The sequence below is a fragment of the Littorina saxatilis genome, unplaced genomic scaffold (assembly GCF_037325665.1).
Source record: "Littorina saxatilis isolate snail1 unplaced genomic scaffold, US_GU_Lsax_2.0 scaffold_579, whole genome shotgun sequence".
Taxonomy (NCBI): domain Eukaryota; kingdom Metazoa; phylum Mollusca; class Gastropoda; order Littorinimorpha; family Littorinidae; genus Littorina; species Littorina saxatilis.
Window position 1 is genome coordinate 1 of NW_027126529.1, and position 23583 is coordinate 23583.

Consider the following 23583-nt stretch of genomic DNA (forward strand, 5'->3'; position numbering starts at 1 on the left):
TAAACACTCTCACGATATTCGAATGCTTATTCCATTTACCTGTTAAGTGCTGTACTGTCGCATCTATCCGGGCTTCCGTCCTCCCGGCCGATTACTTGGACAACCCCTCAATGTCCAAGGACAGTGGTAAAGTGTAACAATACCCTAGTTGCGATTTACAACGTCAACTCTCCTCTCAGTGAGCTGAATTCCCAGTGCGTGCAACACACTTTGCTAGGTCACGCTATATCTCTGGTTAGCGCTCTAAAAGCGTGGAGGATATCACTGCCAAACTTTGCCTGTTAGTGTTATTCGTGATTTCCTTCACATGCATATTGTTTTCTACAAAAAAAGGCAACAATTCTCTGTGAAAAAATGGTCACATGATTTTTCTAACAAGATTTTCTAACAGATAAAAAATAACAAAAACATCTATAATTGAATAAATAACAAAATAACGAAACATTCAAACACCTAGTATAAAGTGATAATTAAATATGACACATTTGTACACATATTAATGACCCATTTTTGTGCACAATAGGGAAACAATTCTCGAGAAAAAAAGTGTCACTTTTTCTAACAAGATAACTATAGAGTTCATGGATAAATGTGCTAAACATTAACAAAGTCACAAAATATTATACGTTATTTGCGTTTTTGACCAAAATATGACATTTTACACAGATCGAGACAGTCATTGTTCTCCGAGACCGAAATAGCGGTCGAGGTGAACAATGACTGTCGAGATCTGTGTAAAATGGCATATTTTGGTCAAAAACGCAAATAACATTTATTTATCCTACATACGTGAGAGAGACACCCGTGAGATAATAATCGTTCAAATCACACGTGTGTACATCATGTAAATGAGGTCATGTCAAGCAAGTCTGGCAGGGACCTGTTTTTCCACTGCTTATGATGCCAAAGTCACCGGGACAAACGTCATTATAGAAACAAAAATTGCGCTCGCTAATTACCCTCGGTGAATCTTTAGAACTAACACGTCACGCCACACTTTCAGAGTGACGTTTCTTTGCTTTGACGTAATAGATTGCACGAGGCTTTAGAAGAGATTGAGGTTCCAAAACAAGCGTCTTCAATTAATTTTAGCTGCCTCGACTACAAGACATTTTCAGTAAAATACACGTAAGTACAGTATGTAGGATAAACAGAATACTACATGGCTTGCTGTGTCGTACCAGAGTTACACTCGTTGCTTTTTCAAATAGTGAACAGCTCGCTTTCGCTCGCAGTTCAATATTTAAAAAAAACAACTCGTGTAAATCTGGTACGACACAGCAAGCCATGCAGTATTCTCTATGTATCGATCGAATTCCTTTCAGAAACTGACTTTGTTGTTGTTTTGACGATTGAACGAGCACACACATTAGTTTCATATTCTGGCGTTTCAGGTTGACCGAACTGAAACTTTAAGGCCAAAAAAAAAAAATTGTCTGTTTCTGGTCACCCGACCGACCCTAAATTTCGGTGCCGACCCTAAACTTTTTTTTTCCAAACTCAAAAAAAAATTTTTTTTTTTTTTTTGTGGTAAAGGACAGGGTGAGAAAATGAACAACAAAAACGTGTGAAAACGAAAGTCCGCTGACGATTTGTAAATGTGTTGAGTGTCTTGTCTCTATGTATAGTGAATTTGCGCAATTTTTAAAGTTAGTTTTATTGGTCTACATTTGGGTAAAAAAAAAAAATTTAAAAAAAAAAAAAAAAAAAAAAAAATCCCTACCTACCGACCCTATTTTTTTAGCCATGTTACCAGAAACAGACATTTTTTTTTTTTGGCCTAAAGAACAAGAAATTCCTCCGAGGTAGGAAAAACACCCCCGTCCTTACCATTCTCACTGCCACCAACTGAGAAGGTTATTTCCCTTTGACCATTAATATGTCCCTCTATAAGTCCTTGTAGAATCTTAATCCACCAATAACTCCCTAACCGTGTGTTTGACTGGTCCCAATTTTTGTAAGGACCGTCTCAGGAATGTATAGAACCTGTTCACCAAGTTTGGTGACGATCGGTCCGTTCATTCTTGAGATCTATATGCGAACACAAACACACAAACACACAAACAAACAAACAAACACATCGACCGAATCCTATACACACCCCTATACCGGGGGTGTAACTACAAAACACACGTCATGTACTGACTTTGTTGTTGTTTTGACGATTGAACGAGCACACACACATGCAATCAAACACATGACGTGTGTTTTGTAGTTCCTTTGAAGTTTTGGTCAACCTGAAACGCCAAAATATGAAGTTTTGTAGGCCTCTGACGTCACATGGCTCGAAGAAGGGAAATCCAATGTCCAATTGATACATTACCTGCTATTCCGACTTTGTCGTGTGACAGACGTTTTCTTCCACACGAGATTACGTTGATTGTCTAACGAAGTCGTCAGGCTGAGTTAGACATCAGCTAATCGAGTGTGGAAGAAAACTCTGTCACACGACCAAGTCGGAAAAGCATTTATGTCTCACAGCTTCAACAGAGGAGAGAACAAACACGTTTTGTGTACTCAAGCTTGACAAACCTAAACACAGGAGCAGGCCTCCTGAGCTAGCCACTTTCCAAGGGCAGCTAAATTCGCGTATGGAAACAGTACTGTCGTCTGGGATGCCGTTTTCAGTATTCTGAGCGTTGAAGAATGTGTAAAGAGAAGAAACGATAACAGCAGGAGAAATAAAAGTCGTGTGTTAATTGTTTGTCTTTTGGAGGGACGATTTTGAGTTTGAATCCGTTCTTGCCATGCTCCTAAAGCGTGTAACATACAATCTTGCACACGTTTGCTTTAGTAGTGGCAAAGAAGGAAAGCGTGTGACATGATAATTTTTTTGCAAATTCAATTCATCTTATGGTTCACATAGGTCCAATATCACACGCAATCGTACTTTGTGCTATCTGACAACCATTGAAACACACAGAACTTGTAGTGGGGGCCAATTTCACTCCGATCTAACGAATGTGTATGAACGGAAACGCTGTTCGTGCGAACGGAAACATGCACTTTTGTACAAACGGAAACATAGTGTACGAACGGAATCTGCATGTTTTCAAAAGACAAGTGATTGTACAAAAGCCATGGGTTTCTATAAACTTTTGTTCAAGCGAAATGTCGTAACAGGCAATGGTTTTGGTGATCATGTGCAAATCAGGGGTCAGATGATTCGATAATAGAGCGAGAAAAAACAAGAAAATGTTACAAAAATCAAGCAATTCTGCCACGTTCGGCCCGCGTGTGTTATCACGAGGATTACTAGCTCCTTGATACTTATCGTACACATAGCCCATCCAATTAGCTACCTTATTCTTGCACTATCACAAAAGCGCGCTGCCCACACGACTTACCACCACGTTTTTCCCCAAGCAAGTGTCAAAAATAACGCTGTATGAACGGAAACGGGGACATCGGTTGTATGAACCAAATCAGTAGACACACCGTGCCGTGCCAAGGACTACAGTTTTACCTGCCTCAACGATAATATCTCCCACTTTCTGAAGTGTTCGTGTAATCTGTTGACAGCGGATGTTCTTGCCGTAACGACACCAGGTGACGAAATGCTCGCAGTTCTTCGAGAAAATGTTGTATCCAAGCTCGCCAAGCAAAGTTTCTGCTTCCTGGACAATTTTTTGTGGCGACAGAGGCCTGCAATTAACAGTAAATCTGTTAATCAGTCATGCCAACAAGCCCGTCAGCATACCCACATCCGAGCAATCAATTATCGTTTATATTGTGTATTTGTTCCGGACAAATTAAAATCCATGATACGAAAGCCGAGTCTCACAAAACCTCTATCTGTTCACCCCCTCCCTCCTATCTCTCTTTCTATGAGTCAAGAGATTACACAAAAATGTGTGTGAGGCGTGTAAAGCACATATCCCCTTTTTCACTATAGGTAATAACCTAAGTTTTGCTGCATCCATCTCACTTCCAATCCACAAATCAAATGTTTAGCTCGATCGACCCATAAACACCAGAGATCTAAGTGCGGACTAACAAGCAAACAAACAAACAAACAAATCTATACATTCTCCAGGGGCGGATCAAGGGGGAGATTTCGGGGTTTCCGGAACGCCCCTCCTAGCCCCCTCCCCCCCAAAAAAAAACCCAACAACAACCAACATTGAAAATGGAAAAAAAAGATAACTCAGATTGCACCAGATTGCTCCATTTTCCTTGTTTTTATCCAAATTGTCCAGGGTGGCATACCCCCGGACCCCCCTAGGAGCCGGCCTTTGTCTTTTTAATGACGGTTTTGGAAAGTAGTTGGGTAATTGTGTTGGCTAAGGTTGCACAAGATTCGTCAATTTACCTTGTTTTGATCCAAATTTGTGACCCTCCACCACGGAATGAGTCGCATGTCACCTTTGCATGATTTTCATATTAATTTTTTACATTTTCCTAAAGAGTTGTTTATGCTCTATCCAGTGGTGAAAACCGTTTTAGATCCCGCAGTGGGGCACTGCGGTTATGAAATTAAAGGCCCCTCCTGTTTTTGGAACCGCAGGAGCTTTCTAGTTTGCTGTTAGGTAGATTTTTATGGCAATCCGAATGGTGCAAAAGTCCCTTTTAGCTCTTGATGTCTAAATAACACATTATTTAGCTAAATAACGCGTTATTTAGCTAAACAATGCTTTATTTAGCTATATCATGCATTATTTAGCTAAATAATGCATTGTTTAAATTAAACAATGCATTATTTACAGATACAGAAAAAAGAGAGCCCAGAGCACTAAATAATGCATTGTTTAGCATAAATAAGAGATTGTGTTTGTAAATAACTCATTATTTATAAATAATTACGCGTTTTCTCTAAACAATATATTATATGTAAATAAAGTGTTATTTAAATAAATAAAATATTATTTAGATAAATAAAATATTATTTATCTAAATAAAATATTATTTAGATAAATAAAATATTATATGTAAATAAAATATTATTTATCTAAATAAAATATTATTTATCTAAATAAAATATTATTTAGATAAATAATTTATTATTTAGATAAATAATTTATTATTTAGATAAATAATTTATTATTTACTGTTTTTGCCTTGAAATAGTATTATTACACTAAATAATGCTTTATATAGCTATATAATAGGTTTCCGCTATATAATTCATGATTTGGTAAATAATACATTATATACCGTAAATAAAATATTATATACCGTAAACAATTCATTGTTTAGCGCATCGCGAAGCCGTTTTTTCTCTTGTTGTTTTTTTCCACGTGTTTCCGTGGATCCACGAGAGCTCTGTTGATTCTCAAACTGACCAATCAGACAACTAGCATCTGTACACTAATTAAAGTCCCATTGTTGAGTGTGACGAAAACTCGTGGTGACGATTTTAAAACATGTTGGGTCACGCATGGTCCAATCTTACATGGTCCAATCTTACATGGTCCAACCTTACATGGTCCAACCTTACATGGTCCAATCTTACATGGTCCAATCTTACATGGTCCAACCTTACATGGTTCAACCTTACATGGTCCAATCTTACATGGTCCAATCTTGCATGGTCCAATCTTACATGGTCCAACCTTGCATGGTCCAACCTTGCATGGTCCAACCTTGCATGGTCCAATCTTACATGGTCCAATCTTACATGGTCCAACCTTACATGGTCCAACCTTACATGGTCCAACCTTACATGGTCCAACCTTACATGGTCCAATCTTACATGGTCCAATCTTGCATGGTCCAATCTTACATGGTCCAACCTTGCATGGTCCAACCTTGCATGGTCCAATCTTACATGGTCCAACCTTACATGGTCCAATCTTACATGGTCCAACCTTACATGGTCCAATCTTACATGGTCCAACCTTACATGGTCCAATCTTACATGGTCCAATCTTACATGGTCCAACCTTACATGGTCCAACCTTACATGGTCCAATCTTACATGGTCCAACCTTACATGGTCCAACCTTACATGGTCCAATCTTACATGGTCCAATCTTGCATGGTCCAATCTTGCATGGTCCAACCTTACATGGTCCAATCTTACATGGTCCAACCTTACATGGTCCAACCTTACATGGTCCAATCTTACATGGTCCAATCTTACATGGTCCAACCTTACATGGTTCAACCTTACATGGTCCAATCTTACATGGTCCAATCTTGCATGGTCCAATCTTACATGGTCCAACCTTGCATGGTCCAATCTTACATGGTCCAACCTTACATGGTCCAACCTTACATGGTCCAATCTTACATGGTCCAACCTTACATGGTCCAACCTTACATGGTCCAATCTTACATGGTCCAATCTTGCATGGTCCAACCTTACATGGTCCAACCTTACATGGTCCAACCTTACATGGTCCAACCTTACATGGTCCAACCTTACATGGTTCAACCTTACATGGTCCAATCTTGCATGGTCCAATCTTACATGGTCCAACCTTGCATGGTCCAACCTTGCATGGTCCAATCTTACATGGTCCAACCTTACATGGTCCAACCTTGCATGGTCCAATCTTACATGGTCCAACCTTACATGGTCCAATCTTGCATGGTCCAACCTTACATGGTCCAATCTTACATGGTCCAACCTTACATGGTCCAATCTTACATGGTCCATATATATTATTGGACCATGTAAGATTGGATCATGCAAGGTTGGACCATGTAAGGTTGGACCATGTAAGATTGGACCATGCAAGGTTGGACCATGTAAGGTTGGACCATGTAAGGTTGGACCATGTAAGATTGGACCATGCAAGGTTGGACCATGCAAGATTGGACCATGCAAGATTGGACCATGTAAGATTGGACCATGTAAGGTTGGACCATGTAAGGTTGGACCATGTAAGATTGGACCATGTAAGGTTGGACCATGTAAGGTTGGACCATGTAAGGTTGGACCATGTAAGATTGGACCATGCAAGGTTGGACCATGCAAGGTTGGACCATGTAAGATTGGACCATGCAAGATTGGACCATGTAAGATTGGACCATGTAAGGTTGAACCATGTAAGGTTGGACCATGTAAGATTGGACCATGTAAGATTGGACCATGTAAGGTTGGACCATGTAAGATTGGACCATGTAAGGTTGGACCATGTAAGGTTGGACCATGTAAGGTTGGACCATGCAAGGTTGGACCATGTAAGGTTGGACCATGCAAGATTGGACCATGTAAGGTTGGACCATGTAAGGTTGGACCATGTAAGGTTGGACCATGTAAGATTGGACCATGTAAGGTTGGACCATGTAAGGTTGGACCATGTAAGATTGGACCATGCAAGGTTGGACCATGTAAGGTTGGACCATGTAAGATTGGACCATGTAAGGTTGGACCATGTAAGGTTGGACCATGTAAGGTTGGACCATGTAAGATTGGACCATGTAAGATTGGACCATGCAAGGTTGGACCATGCAAGGTTGGACCATGTAAGATTGGACCATGCAAGATTGGACCATGTAAGATTGGACCATGTAAGGTTGGACCATGTAAGGTTGGACCATGTAAGGTTGGACCATGTAAGATTGGACCATGCAAGGTTGGACCATGCAAGATTGGACCATGCAAGATTGGACCATGTAAGATTGGACCATGTAAGGTTGGACCATGTAAGGTTGGACCATGTAAGGTTGGACCATGTAAGATTGGACCATGTAAGGTTGGACCATGTAAGGTTGGACCATGTAAGGTTGGACCATGTAAGATTGGACCATGCAAGGTTGGACCATGCAAGGTTGGACCATGTAAGATTGGACCATGCAAGATTGGACCATGTAAGATTGGACCATGTAAGGTTGAACCATGTAAGGTTGGACCATGTAAGATTGGACCATGTAAGATTGGACCATGTAAGGTTGGACCATGTAAGATTGGACCATGTAAGGTTGGACCATGCAAGATTGGACCATGCAAGATTGGACCATGTAAGATTGGACCATGTAAGGTTGGACCATGTAAGGTTGGACCATGTAAGATTAGACCATGTAAGGTTGGACCATGTAAGGTTGGACCATGTAAGATTGGACCATGTAAGATTGGACCATGCGTGACCCAACATGTTTTAAAATCGTCACCACGAGTTTTCGTCACACTCAACAATGGGACTTTAATTAGTGTACAGATGCTAGTTGTCTGATTGGTCAGTTTGAGAATCAACAGAGCTCTCGTGGATCCACGGAAACACGTGGAAAAAAACAACAAGAGAAAAAACGGCTTCGCGATGCGCTAAACAATGAATTGTTTACGGTATATAATATTTTATTTACGGTATATAATGTATTATTTACCAAATCATGAATTATATAGCGGAAACCTATTATATAGCTATATAAAGCATTATTTAGTGTAATAATACTATTTCAAGGCAAAAACAGTAAATAATAAATTATTTATCTAAATAATAAATTATTTATCTAAATAATAAATTATTTATCTAAATAATAAATTATTTATCTAAATAATATTTTATTTAGATAAATAATATTTTATTTAGATAAATAATATTTTATTTACATATAATATTTTATTTATCTAAATAATATTTTATTTAGATAAATAATATTTTATTTATCTAAATAATATTTTATTTATTTAAATAACACTTTATTTACATATAATATATTGTTTAGAGAAAACGCGTAATTATTTATAAATATTGAGTTATTTACAAACACAATCTCTTATTTATGCTAAACAATGCATTATTTAGTGCTCTGGGCTCTCTTTTTTCTGTATCTGTAAATAATGCATTGTTTAATTTAAACAATGCATTATTTAGCTAAATAATGCATGATATAGCTAAATAAAGCATTGTTTAGCTAAATAACGCGTTATTTAGCTAAATAATGTGTTATTTAGACATCAAGAGCTAAAAGGGACTTTTGCACCATTCGGATTGCCATAGATTTTTGGTTCCTCTTTCCTGTCATGCTCTCTTTTTCTTCATGAATTCTTTTCTTTTTTCTGCCTTCTTGCTCATTCACCTGTATTTTTTCCAAAAATCTCTTCTCTTGCCGCTTGTCTCGCGATTCATGTATAGTTTAATCTGTTAGTGTTCTGATGTAAGTCCAGCAGTAGATAGGTTAAGCCTATTTTAACATACTGGAAACTGGTAATCTTCCAGTAGGTATTAATTTAGTTTTACTAAAGCCTGCTGGGACACAAGTAATGGGTTAGTGCATTTGTAAACAGGAATCGCTTGACAAGTGGCCCCCTTCATCCCCCCCTTCCTCGTCCTGATATGGCTCTGCGTAGTCGGCTGGACGTTAAGCAACAAATAAACAAAACAAAACAAACAAACCGTTTTAGAAAAGAGCGAAAACTTGAGTTATAAGCCTGTGATTAAGGTGACCCTGACATTTTGTACATCCCCCTTTATTCGAGTCAGGGGCGGATTACATCATTTTTGAGGGGGGGGGGGGGGGTGGGTCATGCCCCCGGACCCCCCTTCGCGCCCTCAACTAAACGCTTTGACCCCCCCCCCCCCTCTCAAAAATGATGTAATCCGCCCCTGACTCGAATAAAGGGGGATGTACAAATGTGGCCGTCACTGTGCCGGCCTTCGCAAATATTTTTTGTTTAAGACGGATATTACGTCATCAAAGGCAGTTTTTGAAATAATGGAGAGATAGCACCTATAAAAACGCATATGTTAAACTTACTACACCTAAGGCGCCATTATGGAAAGTTTTTAGACGATTTGGACCTTAAAAAGTCGCCTCAAGGGATATTCACTGTACTGTAATTTAGAAACACCTGCAATGCTTTGCTCAGAACAGCTCAGAAATTATGCTTCAATGATTAAATTAAATTTAATCAGCGAACAGTTTGCTTCGCCCAAATCCTCTGTGTCAAGAGTCCGGATTTCCGTTCGTCATCATACTTTATTTTGTTTTCATAGATACCCATCTTTCAAAGCAGATTAAACCTTTGGATTGAGGAAGTCAAACCTTCAGGCTAGCAAACGCATGCACATCTCGTGCAGTACAGCGCCAAAACGCTTCTCATCACATAAACAAATACACTGGCCGTTGGAGAACATCATCGTCTGAAAAGACTACCAAACACAGCATTTAGATTTGGAAATTAGAACACTCAAATACTAATTCTAAGACCTTCCTCGTGTGTGTTGTCATCTGTTCAACACCCAAAACGAACTCCGTAGCTCTGTAGTAAATCTTCATATCTATGCACTCTCAGGGCCAAAGGTAGGAGGAAAACTATGACTGACACAAAAAGGCGTCACAATGAGAATTACAGTCTGGAATGCCCACTCAAAACACAACCGTTTTCCATTTTAGTAACTGAGCGCTCAGACGTTTATTTCTAAGGTATTCCTGGTGTGTGGCCACATTACAACCACCAGCCTGAACTGTATAGCCCTTGGGGCGATACGAGAGTTTTCTTGCTAGACATTATCACAGTTTTTAATCTGCTGGGCAAGTTGTGTTGAAATCTCGCTGCACACAACAACAACAACAACAACAACAACCAACAACCAACAAGAAGATACTTACGAGTACTTGGAGTCGTGCATATTATCGATTTCGTATCCGTAGTCAGCGAAGATAGGGTTAAGTAGCGGATCTCGTCTGATCTTTGCCTTATGGCTTTCAACACCAGAGGGGCTGGAAATGGCGGGTACCCACGCTGCTGGATCAAACCCAGCGTCTGTTCTGTGGATGATTTTACCATCCCCTGTGAAAAGGATGATATAATGTGTTTTTGGCAATCCTTTGAAGTGTGATCCCACAGTTACATTAACAGGTTGAAGGTACTGAATCAAGCAGGCAATACACATTAACGTTTTTGGATTGCGCAATTACACAACCGACAAAAAGGGGGATTGTTTTTCATTGTTTCTTTTGTGGACATGCCCGAGTGGTTGACGATGAGCTGTTCTGTTTTAGGGCTTGTATTTAATGGTCCCTCAAATTAGACAGACAAATCACATAATTAGCCGCTTTCACCACATAAATAGATGCTTCCAGAAAAAGAAATTTTAATTACCAACAGAAAAGCTGAATCCACAACAATAAAAATAAACCAGCAACTGAATGGATGATTCACCAACAATGAATACACTTCAGCAACAAACAATACGCTCAGCAGTTGAGTAGCCACTTTGAGCAACACATTAGACGTTTTCAACAACAAAATAGCTACAAAGAATGGATGAATGGTCAATGTTGATTTTCTTGAGTAGTTTTCACTAACTGCGTACAATGTATGGCCATTCATCACACAATTGCACTGGGTGAGTTATGATCAATGTTGACACCAGGTGAATTATGGTCAATGTTGATTTTCTTGAGTAATTTTCAGTGGCAGTATTTTTCAGTTTTTTGATTGTTGAACCAGTGTGAATTCTTGACATCTTCTCATGAAGAATGTATAATTCCTTCGAGATCTTGCCATTGTATTTATGACTGACCTAGCATCAACACACCAACTATGGAGTTTGAAATAGTGGTACCAATCACACAAGAATCATCTGAAGATTCGGAACCTGAACAGCCTCCACAACAAAGGCAACGTGGAGCTGGGAGAGTCTACACAAAAGAATCACAGTTTGACAACTGCAAGGAAGCTGCAGACTACATGAAGCTGGTTAGTATAGTGTTTTCACATTATATCCTCTTGTCACTTTGTGACTTTTGTGTGCTCCCGGTTTGACTGGGAACAACTATGTTTTGGGAACCGAAGCCTGTCACATGTATATCTCTCCGTTTGTCAGTATTTTGTAAGCTCTGTTTCACCCGATTTGGTAGGAATAATCACGATGCCATGGGGTAATAATACATTGTCTAGTTGTTTAACAACTTCGCAAAGGCCTAAACAAAAAATAGGTGTGGTTACGGTAACCCGACCTACCCTATTTTTAGGGGCCGACCCTGTAACTTTTTTTTACATTTGTCAAAAAAAAGAAAAAAAACAACAAAAAACCGAGTGCAGAAAACGCAATGAAAGCGAAAGCGCTCGAGTCGCACACTTATTTCCCTGTCAAGTAGGTTTAATTTGTACACATTAGATAAAAAAGTTTAAAAAAAAAAGTGATTGCCTACCTTCCTACCCTATTTTTTGGGGCTATGTTACCTTAACCACACCTATTTTTTGGGGGGCCTAATGTAGAGACCCATTGGGGAAGGGGTTCACAGGGGTAACAAAGGGCTGGTTTCTAAATGCAAGTTCTGTTTATGTTTCAGAATGACTACTGGGCTGTGTACAACACAACGCACACCAGTGACGGCAAGAAGGTCTACTACAGATGCAAGAGAGGGGCACCTTGTCCTGCACATGCGTACCTGCTGTACAAGGCAGAAGATGACGGAGTTGTACTGTACCTGTTTGGAGACCACGACCACTCTCAGGCACCAAAGACGCGCGGAATTGATCCGGACACGAAACTCATCATACAGCAGCTTTTCAAGGATTGGGTCAAAAACCACGGGCGATCCTTGTTGCATTACGAAATCGAGGGTGTAAAATGCCAACAGACGCTCAGCTCAAGAACTATCTATCCGTGATGAAGAACACCCTGTTTGGGAGACACTCTGTTTCATTAGGAGAACTTGAAAGCTGGGCAGAAAAAAGGCAAGACTTACCTGAGGATGAAGATGAGGTATTTGTCGTCGGCTTCGAGTCTGGTCATGCAGAAGGGTCTGGAGAGTCATCTTTTCGACTCGCGGTTTCAACAAAGCGTCTACTGAAGCTGGGGGCGAGGTCAAAGAACGTTCATGCTGACGCGACTTATAAACTTATCTGGCAGGGCGTCCCTGTTTTGATCGCTGGCTACTCTGACGCTGTTCGGAGATTTTATCCGTTGGTTCTGGCTGTTACTGTCAATGAAACAAGAGCTGATTTCAAGTTCCTCTTCTCTGCAGTGATTTCAGGTGTCAGTCTGGCAACACACAGTGTGTTCCATTTCCAACCCTCTACCCTCATTGCTGATGCTGCGGGAGCTGTCAGGAACGGCTTCACACTGGCTTTTGTGCAAGATGCTGAGAAAGTAGTTGTGTGCTGGGCTCATGTAATAATGAATACCGACAAGCAGCTTGTCAAAATAATAAACAAAGAGCTGCGAGCTCAGGTCAGGGCAGACATATGCATTCTCCAAACGTGTCCTGATGATGATTCGTTCCTCCAAGCCGCAGCTCTGTTCCTTAGGAAGTCGAAGGCATCAGAGGAAGAAGGAGTGGTTTCCTTCATCGAATATTTTGAGAGCTCATGGCTCGATCAGAACATCACCTGGTACGAGGGATATGCCATTGATCACCCCTCAACCAACAATTCCCTGGAATCCACCAACATGCAAATCAAGAGGCAGAATACCATTCGTGAAAGATTGGAGTTGTCCAGATTCCTCGCTGTTGTTGAGCAAGACATTGTGAAGAACTGGTCTGCCGAGAGAGCCCCAGGTAGAGATGGAGATGAGCCCAAAATCCCTGTGCAGGATGTCCCCAAGCGTGATCTCAAATTGTGGACGGAGGCTTATCAGTGGGCCTCATCCGCCTAGGGAGTCGCTGAAGGCAGGCAACTTGATCTACGTCGCATCCTCAACCTTAGACAAGGAGTTAGCTACAGCCATCAGGGATGTTGAAGAAAAGAACCAATCTGCCTCATGGGCAGATTTCGATGACTTTGCTGCCTGTAGACATGCCATCTGGAAGGTCACAATTGACCCAGACTCTGACCAGTTCAGGTGCAACTGCCCAGGATTTCTCAAGGGCAACATTTGCAAGCACTCTTTGGGATGTGAAATCAGACTCAAAGTATCTGAAGCTCCATCCCAAGCGAAGATGATACCCATCGGCCAAAAGCGGAAACGCGGGCGCCCAAAGTTGGCAAAAGCAGCGCTTGTCCGTCAGTGACTTTCCAGGTTTAATTTGATGAACTTTTAAACCTTTAATCTTAGTACTGTACATGCACTATGTGTGGCCTATGTGTGAGTGAACAAGAGTATGTACAAGTTAAGCTATTTCGATTAGATTTGTCACTATCAGAATGATCTTTCTAAAGCTCTGGGTACAATTTCTGTCTTTCTCTATCGAGTTATGTTCTTGAAAATGAAAAGGCTAATTCAACAACAACTGAAATAGAAAATCTAACAAACAGAATGTATCAGTTTAGTAGTTAATGTTCCAGGAAGTATCCGTTTCATTGCTAGTATCATCTAATTTGTTGGTGAGTAGACCCCCCGCGGGTTAGGGGGAAGAATTTACCCGATGCTCCCCAGCATGTCGTAAGAGGCGAATAACGGATTCTGTTTCTCCTTTTACCCTTGTTAAGTGTTTCTTGTATAGAATATAGTCAATGTTTGTAAAGATTTTAGTCAAGCAGTATGTAAGAAATGTTAAAGGCACAGTAAGCCTCCCGTAAACCATCACAGATACTGCCAGGCTTTTACACACAGTACAAACACCCTTCCATTTGAACGCTCACCAAACGGGAACATCCTAGGTGCCCTACGTAAAGAGCGAGCAATTTTCAAAGAATTTATTTTTGCGTGGTTTATCTTACCCCTAAGCCATCGTGAACCCGTGTGATCCAGTTTCCCTTTTTCACAATGCAGTCGTCAGTTTGTAATTTGAATGGGGCTCGCTGTGAGCTTATCTGCAATAGCACGTTATGTACCTCTGACTTTTCACGAAAAAAACCGAATGTGATTCATAAGAACTCTAGCGATGGCTTTTGACTGCCTATAAACCGTCGTCTGCTACGAAAATCACGACCAGGCGATAGACCACGCCCCCCTACTAGAGTCGATAGACGGTGAGGCGGCGATACCGCCTTTCTCCCAACGGCCGCGCCCCCGACCTAAACCCAGAACCCTTAAGCCAAACATCAAACAAAAACACCCGAAAGACACACACACACAGACAGAACAGTACACCAATACAGAACCAAAACAAACACTCCCGTACACGGAGACGCAGAAAGACGACCTCACTACACAAATTCTCACTAGGGTCATGAAAGAAGTGGAGGAGGGGATACTTAGCAAGATCCAAGCAGAGAGACGTAAAGCAGAAGAAGAATTAGCGCAGACACTCATACAGAAAATCTACACCACAAAGAAACACGTCCCACAAGAGCAATCAGAACTCCAAGCATTCTTGGAACAAACTTTGATTTTTATGATGCAGACAAAACAACAACAAAACCCAAACGCACTGATAGACTCACTAACCACAATCTACAACTCCATCACAAAGCTAAATATCACCCCCATCAAACCTGATGACACAATGTTGGCCCTAGGCTCGCTGGCTGGGGCAAGAGATCTGACAATAAAGGAAATCTTACAGTACAAAATGACCCTATAATGGAGCACACCAGATACCAAGTTTTAACCGTTTTATTTTTAACCTCCCTAATTCACCCTTCAATGGAAGGACTAGGCACAGGAAAAAATCAAAACCTGAGAATCATGCAGTGGAACTGCAGAAGTATCAATACTACAATCAGTTATCTGAAAGACTTTCTATATAATGAATCATGTGATATATTGGCCCTACAGTCAACCAATGTCCACTACAGCAAATTACCCAAACTAGATGGCTTTTATTACCCACCAGTAATTGACATTAAAAACAAAGGGAAATTTAATAAAGGTCGCCACTTATATTAGATGTGGACTATCCTATGACGTTGAGACTTCACCAGTCTCATCTGAAGAAAATGTATGGTCCTGCCTGGTTCAGGTGCATATGAAAGGCAGCAAAAACCTAAATGTCTTAAATATTTATTACCCTACAGGCTGTGCGAAGAGTGGTCGAACCGCTTGGATCAGTAACATCTCTCACAAAAACAAAAACTGGCTGATAGCTGGAGACTTCAATGACAGGCACGTAATGTGGGAACGAGATTACCCCCCAGGGAAAAAAAGCTACCTAGCAGACTGTATTATGGACTCGGGCTTTCAACTGTTAAACGACGGGGAGATAACTAGAATACCGGACAGTCACGTCTGTAAAGCTTCGGCGATTGATCTGACTCTCATTAGCAATTCCCTATTCTTGCAGACAGACTGGCATGCCTTCCCTGACACGCTTCACTCGGACCACATAGTCATCTTAACCTCTATTCATAGCTCCGAACCAGACAAAATAAACACCCTCCCACAACAACCATATTCCTATAATAAAGCCGACTGGCAACATTTCCAACAAGTATTGAGTGAAACTAAATTGGAAGACGTTAAAAACGAAGACATTAACATTTTTTATGAAAACATACGGACTAAAGTATTAACAGCAGTCGACCTATGTATTCCAAAGAAGAAGGTAAAGAAAGTTTTTAACGAAGCTAAGGTATCTTCGTGGTGGAACGAAGAATGCAGCAAAGTGGTAGAGGCTAAGAGAGCACGCATCAAGGCCTTTTCACGAAACCAGAACAGTATAAATTATAACCTCATGAAAGAGGCGGAGAGTACGTGTGCCCTGACCATAGCTAAAGCTAAACTGTCCCATTGGGAGGAGTTTGTAGACTCATCCGTCAAAGATTATAAGGATTCTGGTAAAGTTTGGAAAAAATTAAAACGTCATAAGAGGCGTACTAGACTACCGGAGAAACCCCTGACTGTAAACGGAACTAAAACAGCTACCGATTTAGACAAGGCAAATGTGTTAGCAGAGACTTTTTCTAAAGCCAGCCAATCAGCCCACCTAAACCCGGATGATTTATTTTTCCGCACACAAATGGAGGAGGAATTCAGCGATCCCCCCAGTGACAACTCCAATCCTATAAATAGTCCCATTACGTCAAGGGAGTGTGGCAGGGCAATAAAAGATATAAAGGATGTTAAAAAAGCATCAGGAGTAGACATTATATCTTACAGATTAATAAGTAAATTCCCACAATCGTTTATTAACATTTTAGCAGATTTTTATAACTTTATCTGGATTAAAAACACTATTCCCCAAGCCTGGAAACATGCACAGGTCGTAGCTATTCATAAACAAGGTAAACCTAAGGATGTGCCAGGTAGTTACCGCCCCATATCATTAACTCCCCACCTAGGTAAACTGTATGAAAAAGTTATAAAAGAAAGATTAGAGTTTTACCTGGATAAACATAAAATCATCCCCTCATGTCAGGCGGGCTTCAGGAAAGGCCGATCCTGTACAGACCATATTGTCAAACTAGTGGAAACTATGAAAAAAGCATTAGTGCATAAAAGCCACGCCCTTCTTGCCACCTTCTTTGACATACAAAAAGCTTATGACTCAGTGTGGCACGCTCGCCTCCTAACTAAATTACAGCGTATTGGTGTCACCGGGCGCCTGTACCACTTCATAAAGAGTTTTATCTCTGATCGTGAAATTTCAGTTAGAGTTGGCTCCGCTACATCAGCCCCACAGAAGATAGATATGGGGGTGCCCCAGGGTAGTGTGATTGCCCCAACTTTATTCATGATAATGTTACACGACATAGATCTTGTGGACGTGGGAGGAGCCACCATTATGCTATATGCCGATGACTTAGCCCTGGTTGACAACACAAAACCACGTATCCTAAGTAATAACAAGTCGCGTAAGACAAAAATACAATATTTAGTCAAGTAGCTGTCGAACTCACAGAATGAAACTGAACGCAATGCCATTTTTCAGCAAGACCGTATACTCGTAGCATCGTCAGTCCACCGCTCATGGCAAAGGCAGTGAAATTGACAAGAAGAGCGGGGTAGTAGTTGCGCTAAGAAGGATAGCACGCTTTTCTGTACCTCTCTTTGTTTTAACTTTCTGAGCGTGTTTTTAATCCAAACATATCATATCTATATGTTTTTGGAATCAGGAACCGACAAGGAATAAGATGAATGTGTTTTTAAATTGATTTGGACAATTTAATTTTGATAATAATTTTTATATATTTAATTTTCAGAGCTTGTTTTTAATCCGAATATAACATATTTATATGTTTTTGGAATCAGCAAAGGATGGAGAATAAGATAAACGTAAATTTGGATCGTTTTATAAATTTTTATTTATTTTTTACAATTTTCTGATTTTTAATGACCAAAGTCATTACAGACCTGTTTACCAGTACGATTTGGGCGTATTTTGTACGCCAAATTATTATCGGTACGCAAATACGTGACACACGCACACAATACGCCTAAGAAAAAGTCTAGAATACGTTTTGCGGTGTTGGTGTGCTGATTACGGGATGGTACAACTGATACCGGTTTCGGTCGAAGGGAGATAACCATGACAGCGAGTCTTCAGGTGTGGAAACCTTGTTCAGTTGTTGGCACGTGCGGTCGTCTGGACAATCGTGGCAAAATGAAGCGGAAAAATGTGCCAGTTTCGGATGACTGTACCAAATCTAAACAGCAGAAGCAGCAGATTTTCTTGGAGAAATATAAGAAAGAGCCAGGAATTGCTACTATGGGAAAAAGTCATGCACACTGCAAGTACTGTAAATCAGATTTCTCCGTTGCCCATGCTGGGAAATATGACATCGAACGACACTGCAGTTCCAAAACTCACCCGGACAAGGTTGCTGCAAAGAAATCCGCTGAAAGCTGCCAAGGAATTATGAAGTTCATTCCCGCAAAGCAAATCCTGCCAGAAGAAAAGGAGGTAGTCCGTGCTGAAGCAATGTTTTCTGAGATGATTGTAAAAATGAACTTGCCACTGTCAACCGCAGATGTTATTTCACGAACTTCATCTTTTCATTATCAATCTGTTTGGAAGACACTGGTTATAATGCTATAAACTGACAGGTAAATAAAATTGTTTTATCCCTGTTGTATTGGAAGGAGTTAAATTCTGAAGGTGTTCACAAGACATGCTATTTTTACACAAACACGTTTGCACCCACGCGTACATTTTCCCTAGCCCACATGGCTTTGCTTGCAAAGTACACCAACTTTTTGAAAAATACACTCAACAATTTGGGAAAGTACTCTTGCCTCGGGTTTAGGGTAAACAGGTCTGTCATTAATTAATTTTTAAGCCACCAAGCTGAAATGCAATACCGAAGTCCGGGCTTCGTCGAAGATTACTTGACCAAAATTTCAACCAATTTGGTTGAAAAATGAGGGCGTGACAGTGCCGCCTCAACTTTCACGAAAAGCCGGATATGACGTCATCAAAGACATTTATCAAAAAAATGAAAAAAACGTTCGGGGATTTCATACCCAGGAACTCTCATGTCAAATTTCATAAAGATCGGTCCAGTAGTTTAGTCTGAATCGCTCTACACACACACACACACAGACACACAGACACACAGACACACGCACATACACCACGACCCTCGTTTCGATTCCCCCTCGATGTTAAAATATTTAGTCAAAACTTGACTAAATATAACAAGTCGCGTAAGGCGAAAATACAATATTTAGTCAAGTAGCTGTCGAACTCACAGAATGAAACTGAACGCAACGCAACGCAGCAAGACCGTATACTCGTAGCATCGTCACTCCACCGCCCGTGGCAAAGGCAGTGCCCGTGGAATTGACAAGAAGAGCGGGGTATTCGTTGCGCTGAGAAGGATAGCACGCTTTTCTGCACCTCTCTTCGTTTTAACTTTCTGAGCGTGTTTTTAATCCAAACATATCATATCTATATGTTTTTGGAATCAGGAACCGACAAGGAATAAGATGAAAGTGTTTTTAATTTGATTTCGAAAAAAATTTTTGATAATTTTTATATATTTAATTTTCAGAGCTTGATTTTAATCCAAATATAACATATCTATATGTTTTTGGAATCAGCAAATGATGGAGAATAAGATAAACGTAAATTTGGATCGTTTTATAAATTTTTATTTTTTTTGACAATTTTCAGATTTTTAATGACCAAAGTCATTAATTAATTTTTAAGCCACCACACTGAAATGCAATACCGAAGTCCGGCCTTCGTCGAAGATTACTTGACCAAAATTTCAACCAATTTGGTTGAAAAATGAGGGCGTGACAGTGCCGCCTCAACTTTCACGAAAAGCCGGATATGACGTCATCAAAGACATTTATCAAAAAAATGAAAAAAACGTTCGGGGATTTCATACCCAGGAACTCTCATGTCAAATTTCATAAAGATCGGTCCAGTAGTTTAGTCTGAATCGCTCTACACACACACACAGACAGACAGACAGACAGACAGACACACGCACATACACCACGACCCTCGTTTCGATTCCCCCTCGATGTTAAAATATTTAGTCAAAACTTCACTAAATATAAAAAGACATTTTTTTGCGGCCTCGCGAGTCAGCCTGACGGGGGATCATTTCCCCCCTCCCTCCTGAGAATGTTCCACAGAACCCGCACCGAGGGCTGTATCCATAACCTCTTCCTGCACCACTGCGAGTGCGGAGAAGTTTTTAGCTTTGAACACATCTTTCATAACTGTGATTTTAACAAAGTAAATTTTAACGCCGTGCATGAATACCAACACACCCACAAGCTCACACCAACACAATTTCTGCATCACCACACAGAACTAGGCTGGAAACACAGCTCCCTGCTGCTTAAGTGTATTTACAAGTCAAACATAGCTAGATGGTTTTAACCAGTGCAAATAATTTTAAGAGAACTCAATTTTCTCTCGGTATTGGGATGCTGTTTCCCAATACGGATACCTGCTTTTAACCGGTATTAATCAAATGTGGCTCTGACTTTTATAACTTTCAAACATCAATTGGATGAAATAAACACTCGTTTTTATCGTCCCATCCCCCCAGAATACGTATGTGGATCCCACCAATATTCAGGTGATACAAAGTACTCGACCTTATCCAATCTTAACAGATCCTCTTAAATATCTTATCACCCCCACTCCCGTCATCCTCCCTCTTTTGACCAGCCCCACCTTTTTTTTTCTTTTTTGTTGTTGTTGATCGTATAAACCAATTCATGTCCAATATAGGCATGACGGACAATAAGCCCCTTACATTTCTTCAAATCACGACCTTGCGTGACCCTGCTTTCGGGCTTTTCAAACTTTCAAAACTTCGAATTTTACTGATCTTGTCTTGATGAAAAAAGAATTCTTGTATGATTTAAGAATGTTTGTGTAACAAGCTGAGAATTTATTATTTAGATTTTAAAAGTTAGGTCCAGCGCCAAAACGCACCACGGTCCGAATCATTCTGATAATCATCGCTCCACGGCTATCGCCAGTTGAGGGGAAGTAACTCATTTTTGACCTGAGTTCAAGATGGGTCCGATTGAGATGGAGACAATCCGAAAAATTATTTCTTTGAAAATTGCTCGCTCTTTACGTAGGGCACCTAGGATGTTCCCGTTCGGTGAGTGTTCAAATGGAAGCGTGTTTGTACTGTGTGTAAATGCCTGACAGTATCTGTGATGGTTTACGGGAGGCTTACTGTCCGGGCGTGATTTCCGTTATAACAGCCGTCCAGCACCAAAACGAGGCGCCATTGTTGTTGCAGCCCAAGTCCACGAAAATAAATTCTTTTAAAATTTCTCACGCTCGACAGAAAGCAGCCAGGATGTTCCCGTTCGGTGAGCGTTCAAATGGAAGTATGCTTGTACTGTATGTAGACGCTCGGGGAGCTCTGTGATGGTTTACGGGAGGCTTACTGTGCCTTTAAGTCCTTTGTACTGGAAACTTGCATTCTCCCAGTAAGGTCATATATTGTACTACGTTGCAAGCCCCTGGAGCAATTTTTTTGATTAGTGCTTTTGTGAACAAGAAACAATTAACAAGTGGCTCTATCCCATCTCCCCCCCTTTCCCCGTCGCGATATAACCTTCGTGGTTGAAAACGACGTTAAACACCAAGTAAAGAAAGAAAGTTGGTGAGTAGTTTTTTGCTAGTTTCATCTCTTTACGTGCTTGAATCATCTTATCTGTGGCTGAAATCATCTTTTTTCGTGCTCAAAGAATCCTTTTTCGTGGTGGAAAATCTGTTGATGAGGTAAGCCTCTCTGTTGCCAGATTCATCTATTCTGTTGGTAAATTAATTTTAAGCCCTGTTTTAGTGTGCCGGTTTCCTCAGGTTCAGAATTTAAAATTAGGTGATTCTGGGCGCAGGGGAGGGGGGTATACCGCGCTGCATTTTTCATAAGACTTACCGACGCAGATGGCATAGTGGCTGTACATTTTCCGTGGGTACTTGATGATATCCCCAGGCTGAGGCTTCTGAAAATAAATGTATGTGTTGTACATTTTTTATTTATTTTATTTATATGAACAGGCTTTTTCAAAATTTGTTTTTACCCAATTGAGAGGTAAGGTAATCATAGCAGTAAAAATGCCCGAGTCTGCTATACTGTTCAAAAAGAGAAACGCATAGCTTGTAATATTTGGTTAATTTAGTTATATGGCTACAAGGATATCCACCAAACTGCAGAAAATGTTTATCTGGTCGTCGACCTTTCGTCCATTGCCACAAGTGAGCTCTGCACGTGACGCATGCGTTATCAGTGGCTACAATGTCAAAATTGCTCATTTGGCATGACCACTCGTCATGCTTCAGTGTAATCTCGTGAAACTCGGGGAATATTGAGCTCTCACCATGTCTTCCAAAACCCATAAAAGCGGATTGTTCGCCACAAAGAAATCAGACGACAATTCAGCGACGAAAGATGGCCCGATTGAGCAGAGAAGACCGCCAAATTGCATTGGGTCGTTTACAAGCAGGCCAAAGTCAAAGTGCAATCGCCAGGCACTTCCACGTGTCCCAGAGCACCATCAGTAGACTGTGGGTCAGGTTTCAAGCCACTGGCTCCGTTGCTGACTTGCCACGAGCGGGAAGACCAAGGGCGACAACTGCTGCTCACGACCGCTTCATACGGCTCCGCCACCTCCGGAATCGTTTCCTGTCGGCCTCATCTTCTGTTCAGGCTCTCCCCGGGCCACACCGATTATCGGACCAGACCGTGCGGAACCGCCTGCATGAAGCTGGTTTGAGAGCTCGCAGACCTCACAGAGGAGCTGTCCTCACCCGCCGCCATCGCCAGAACCGAGTGCAGTGGGGCAACCAGCACCTTCGCTGGACCGTCCGGAATCACCGGAGACACGTGTGGTTCAGCGACGAGTCCTACTTCCTGCTCCAGCGACATGATGGTCGGAGGAGGGTCTACCGGAGAGTAAACGAACGTTACGCGCCCAACTGTGTGGATGAGGCACCCGTTCATGGTGGTGGAGGCGTCATGGTGTGGGGGGCGATCAATACCGCTGGAAGGAGCACCCTGGTGCACGTCCAAGGGCGCATAACTGCCCAGCGATACGTGGAGGAAATTCTGCGCCCACACGCCCTTCCTCTTCTGGCTGACCAGGATGCCATATTCCAGCAGGACAACGCTCGCCCGCACACAGCACGACTCACCACCCAGTTCCTCACCGACCACCATGTCCAGGTGCTTCCCTGGCCATCCATGTCGCCAGACATGAACCCGATAGAACACCTCTGGGATGAATTGGACAGACGTGTGCGCAGGCGAGAAGAAGTGCCGGCAAATCACCGCGATCTATTGCAGGCACTTCAGGAGGAGTGGGACACCATCCCACAGCAAGATATCCGGCATCTGATCCAGTCCATGCCCAGAAGGTGCCGGGCAGTTGTTGCTGCTCAAGGCAGTCACACCCCCTACTGACTTGACAGCCTCGGCACCCAATCGTATTG

General features: G+C 41.4%; 1 protein-coding gene across 3 annotated transcripts in view; it reads right to left on the minus strand.

The window, feature by feature from the left end:
- Positions 1–6: 6 nt before the first annotated feature.
- LOC138954962 (phospholipase A and acyltransferase 3-like) overlaps positions 7–23583 on the minus strand; it is a 55373-nt gene continuing 31796 nt past the window's right edge. For all 3 annotated transcript variants that reach the window (XM_070326698.1, XM_070326697.1, XM_070326696.1), the window contains exons 2-4: positions 22031–22097; positions 10501–10681; positions 7–3645 (exon numbers count right to left, since the gene is read on the minus strand). In XM_070326698.1, the coding sequence (XP_070182799.1) occupies positions 3426–3645; positions 10501–10681; positions 22031–22058 (429 nt within the window). In that variant the 5' untranslated portion in view covers positions 22059–22097 and the 3' untranslated portion in view covers positions 7–3425. The remainder of the gene's footprint in view (positions 3646–10500; positions 10682–22030; positions 22098–23583) is intronic.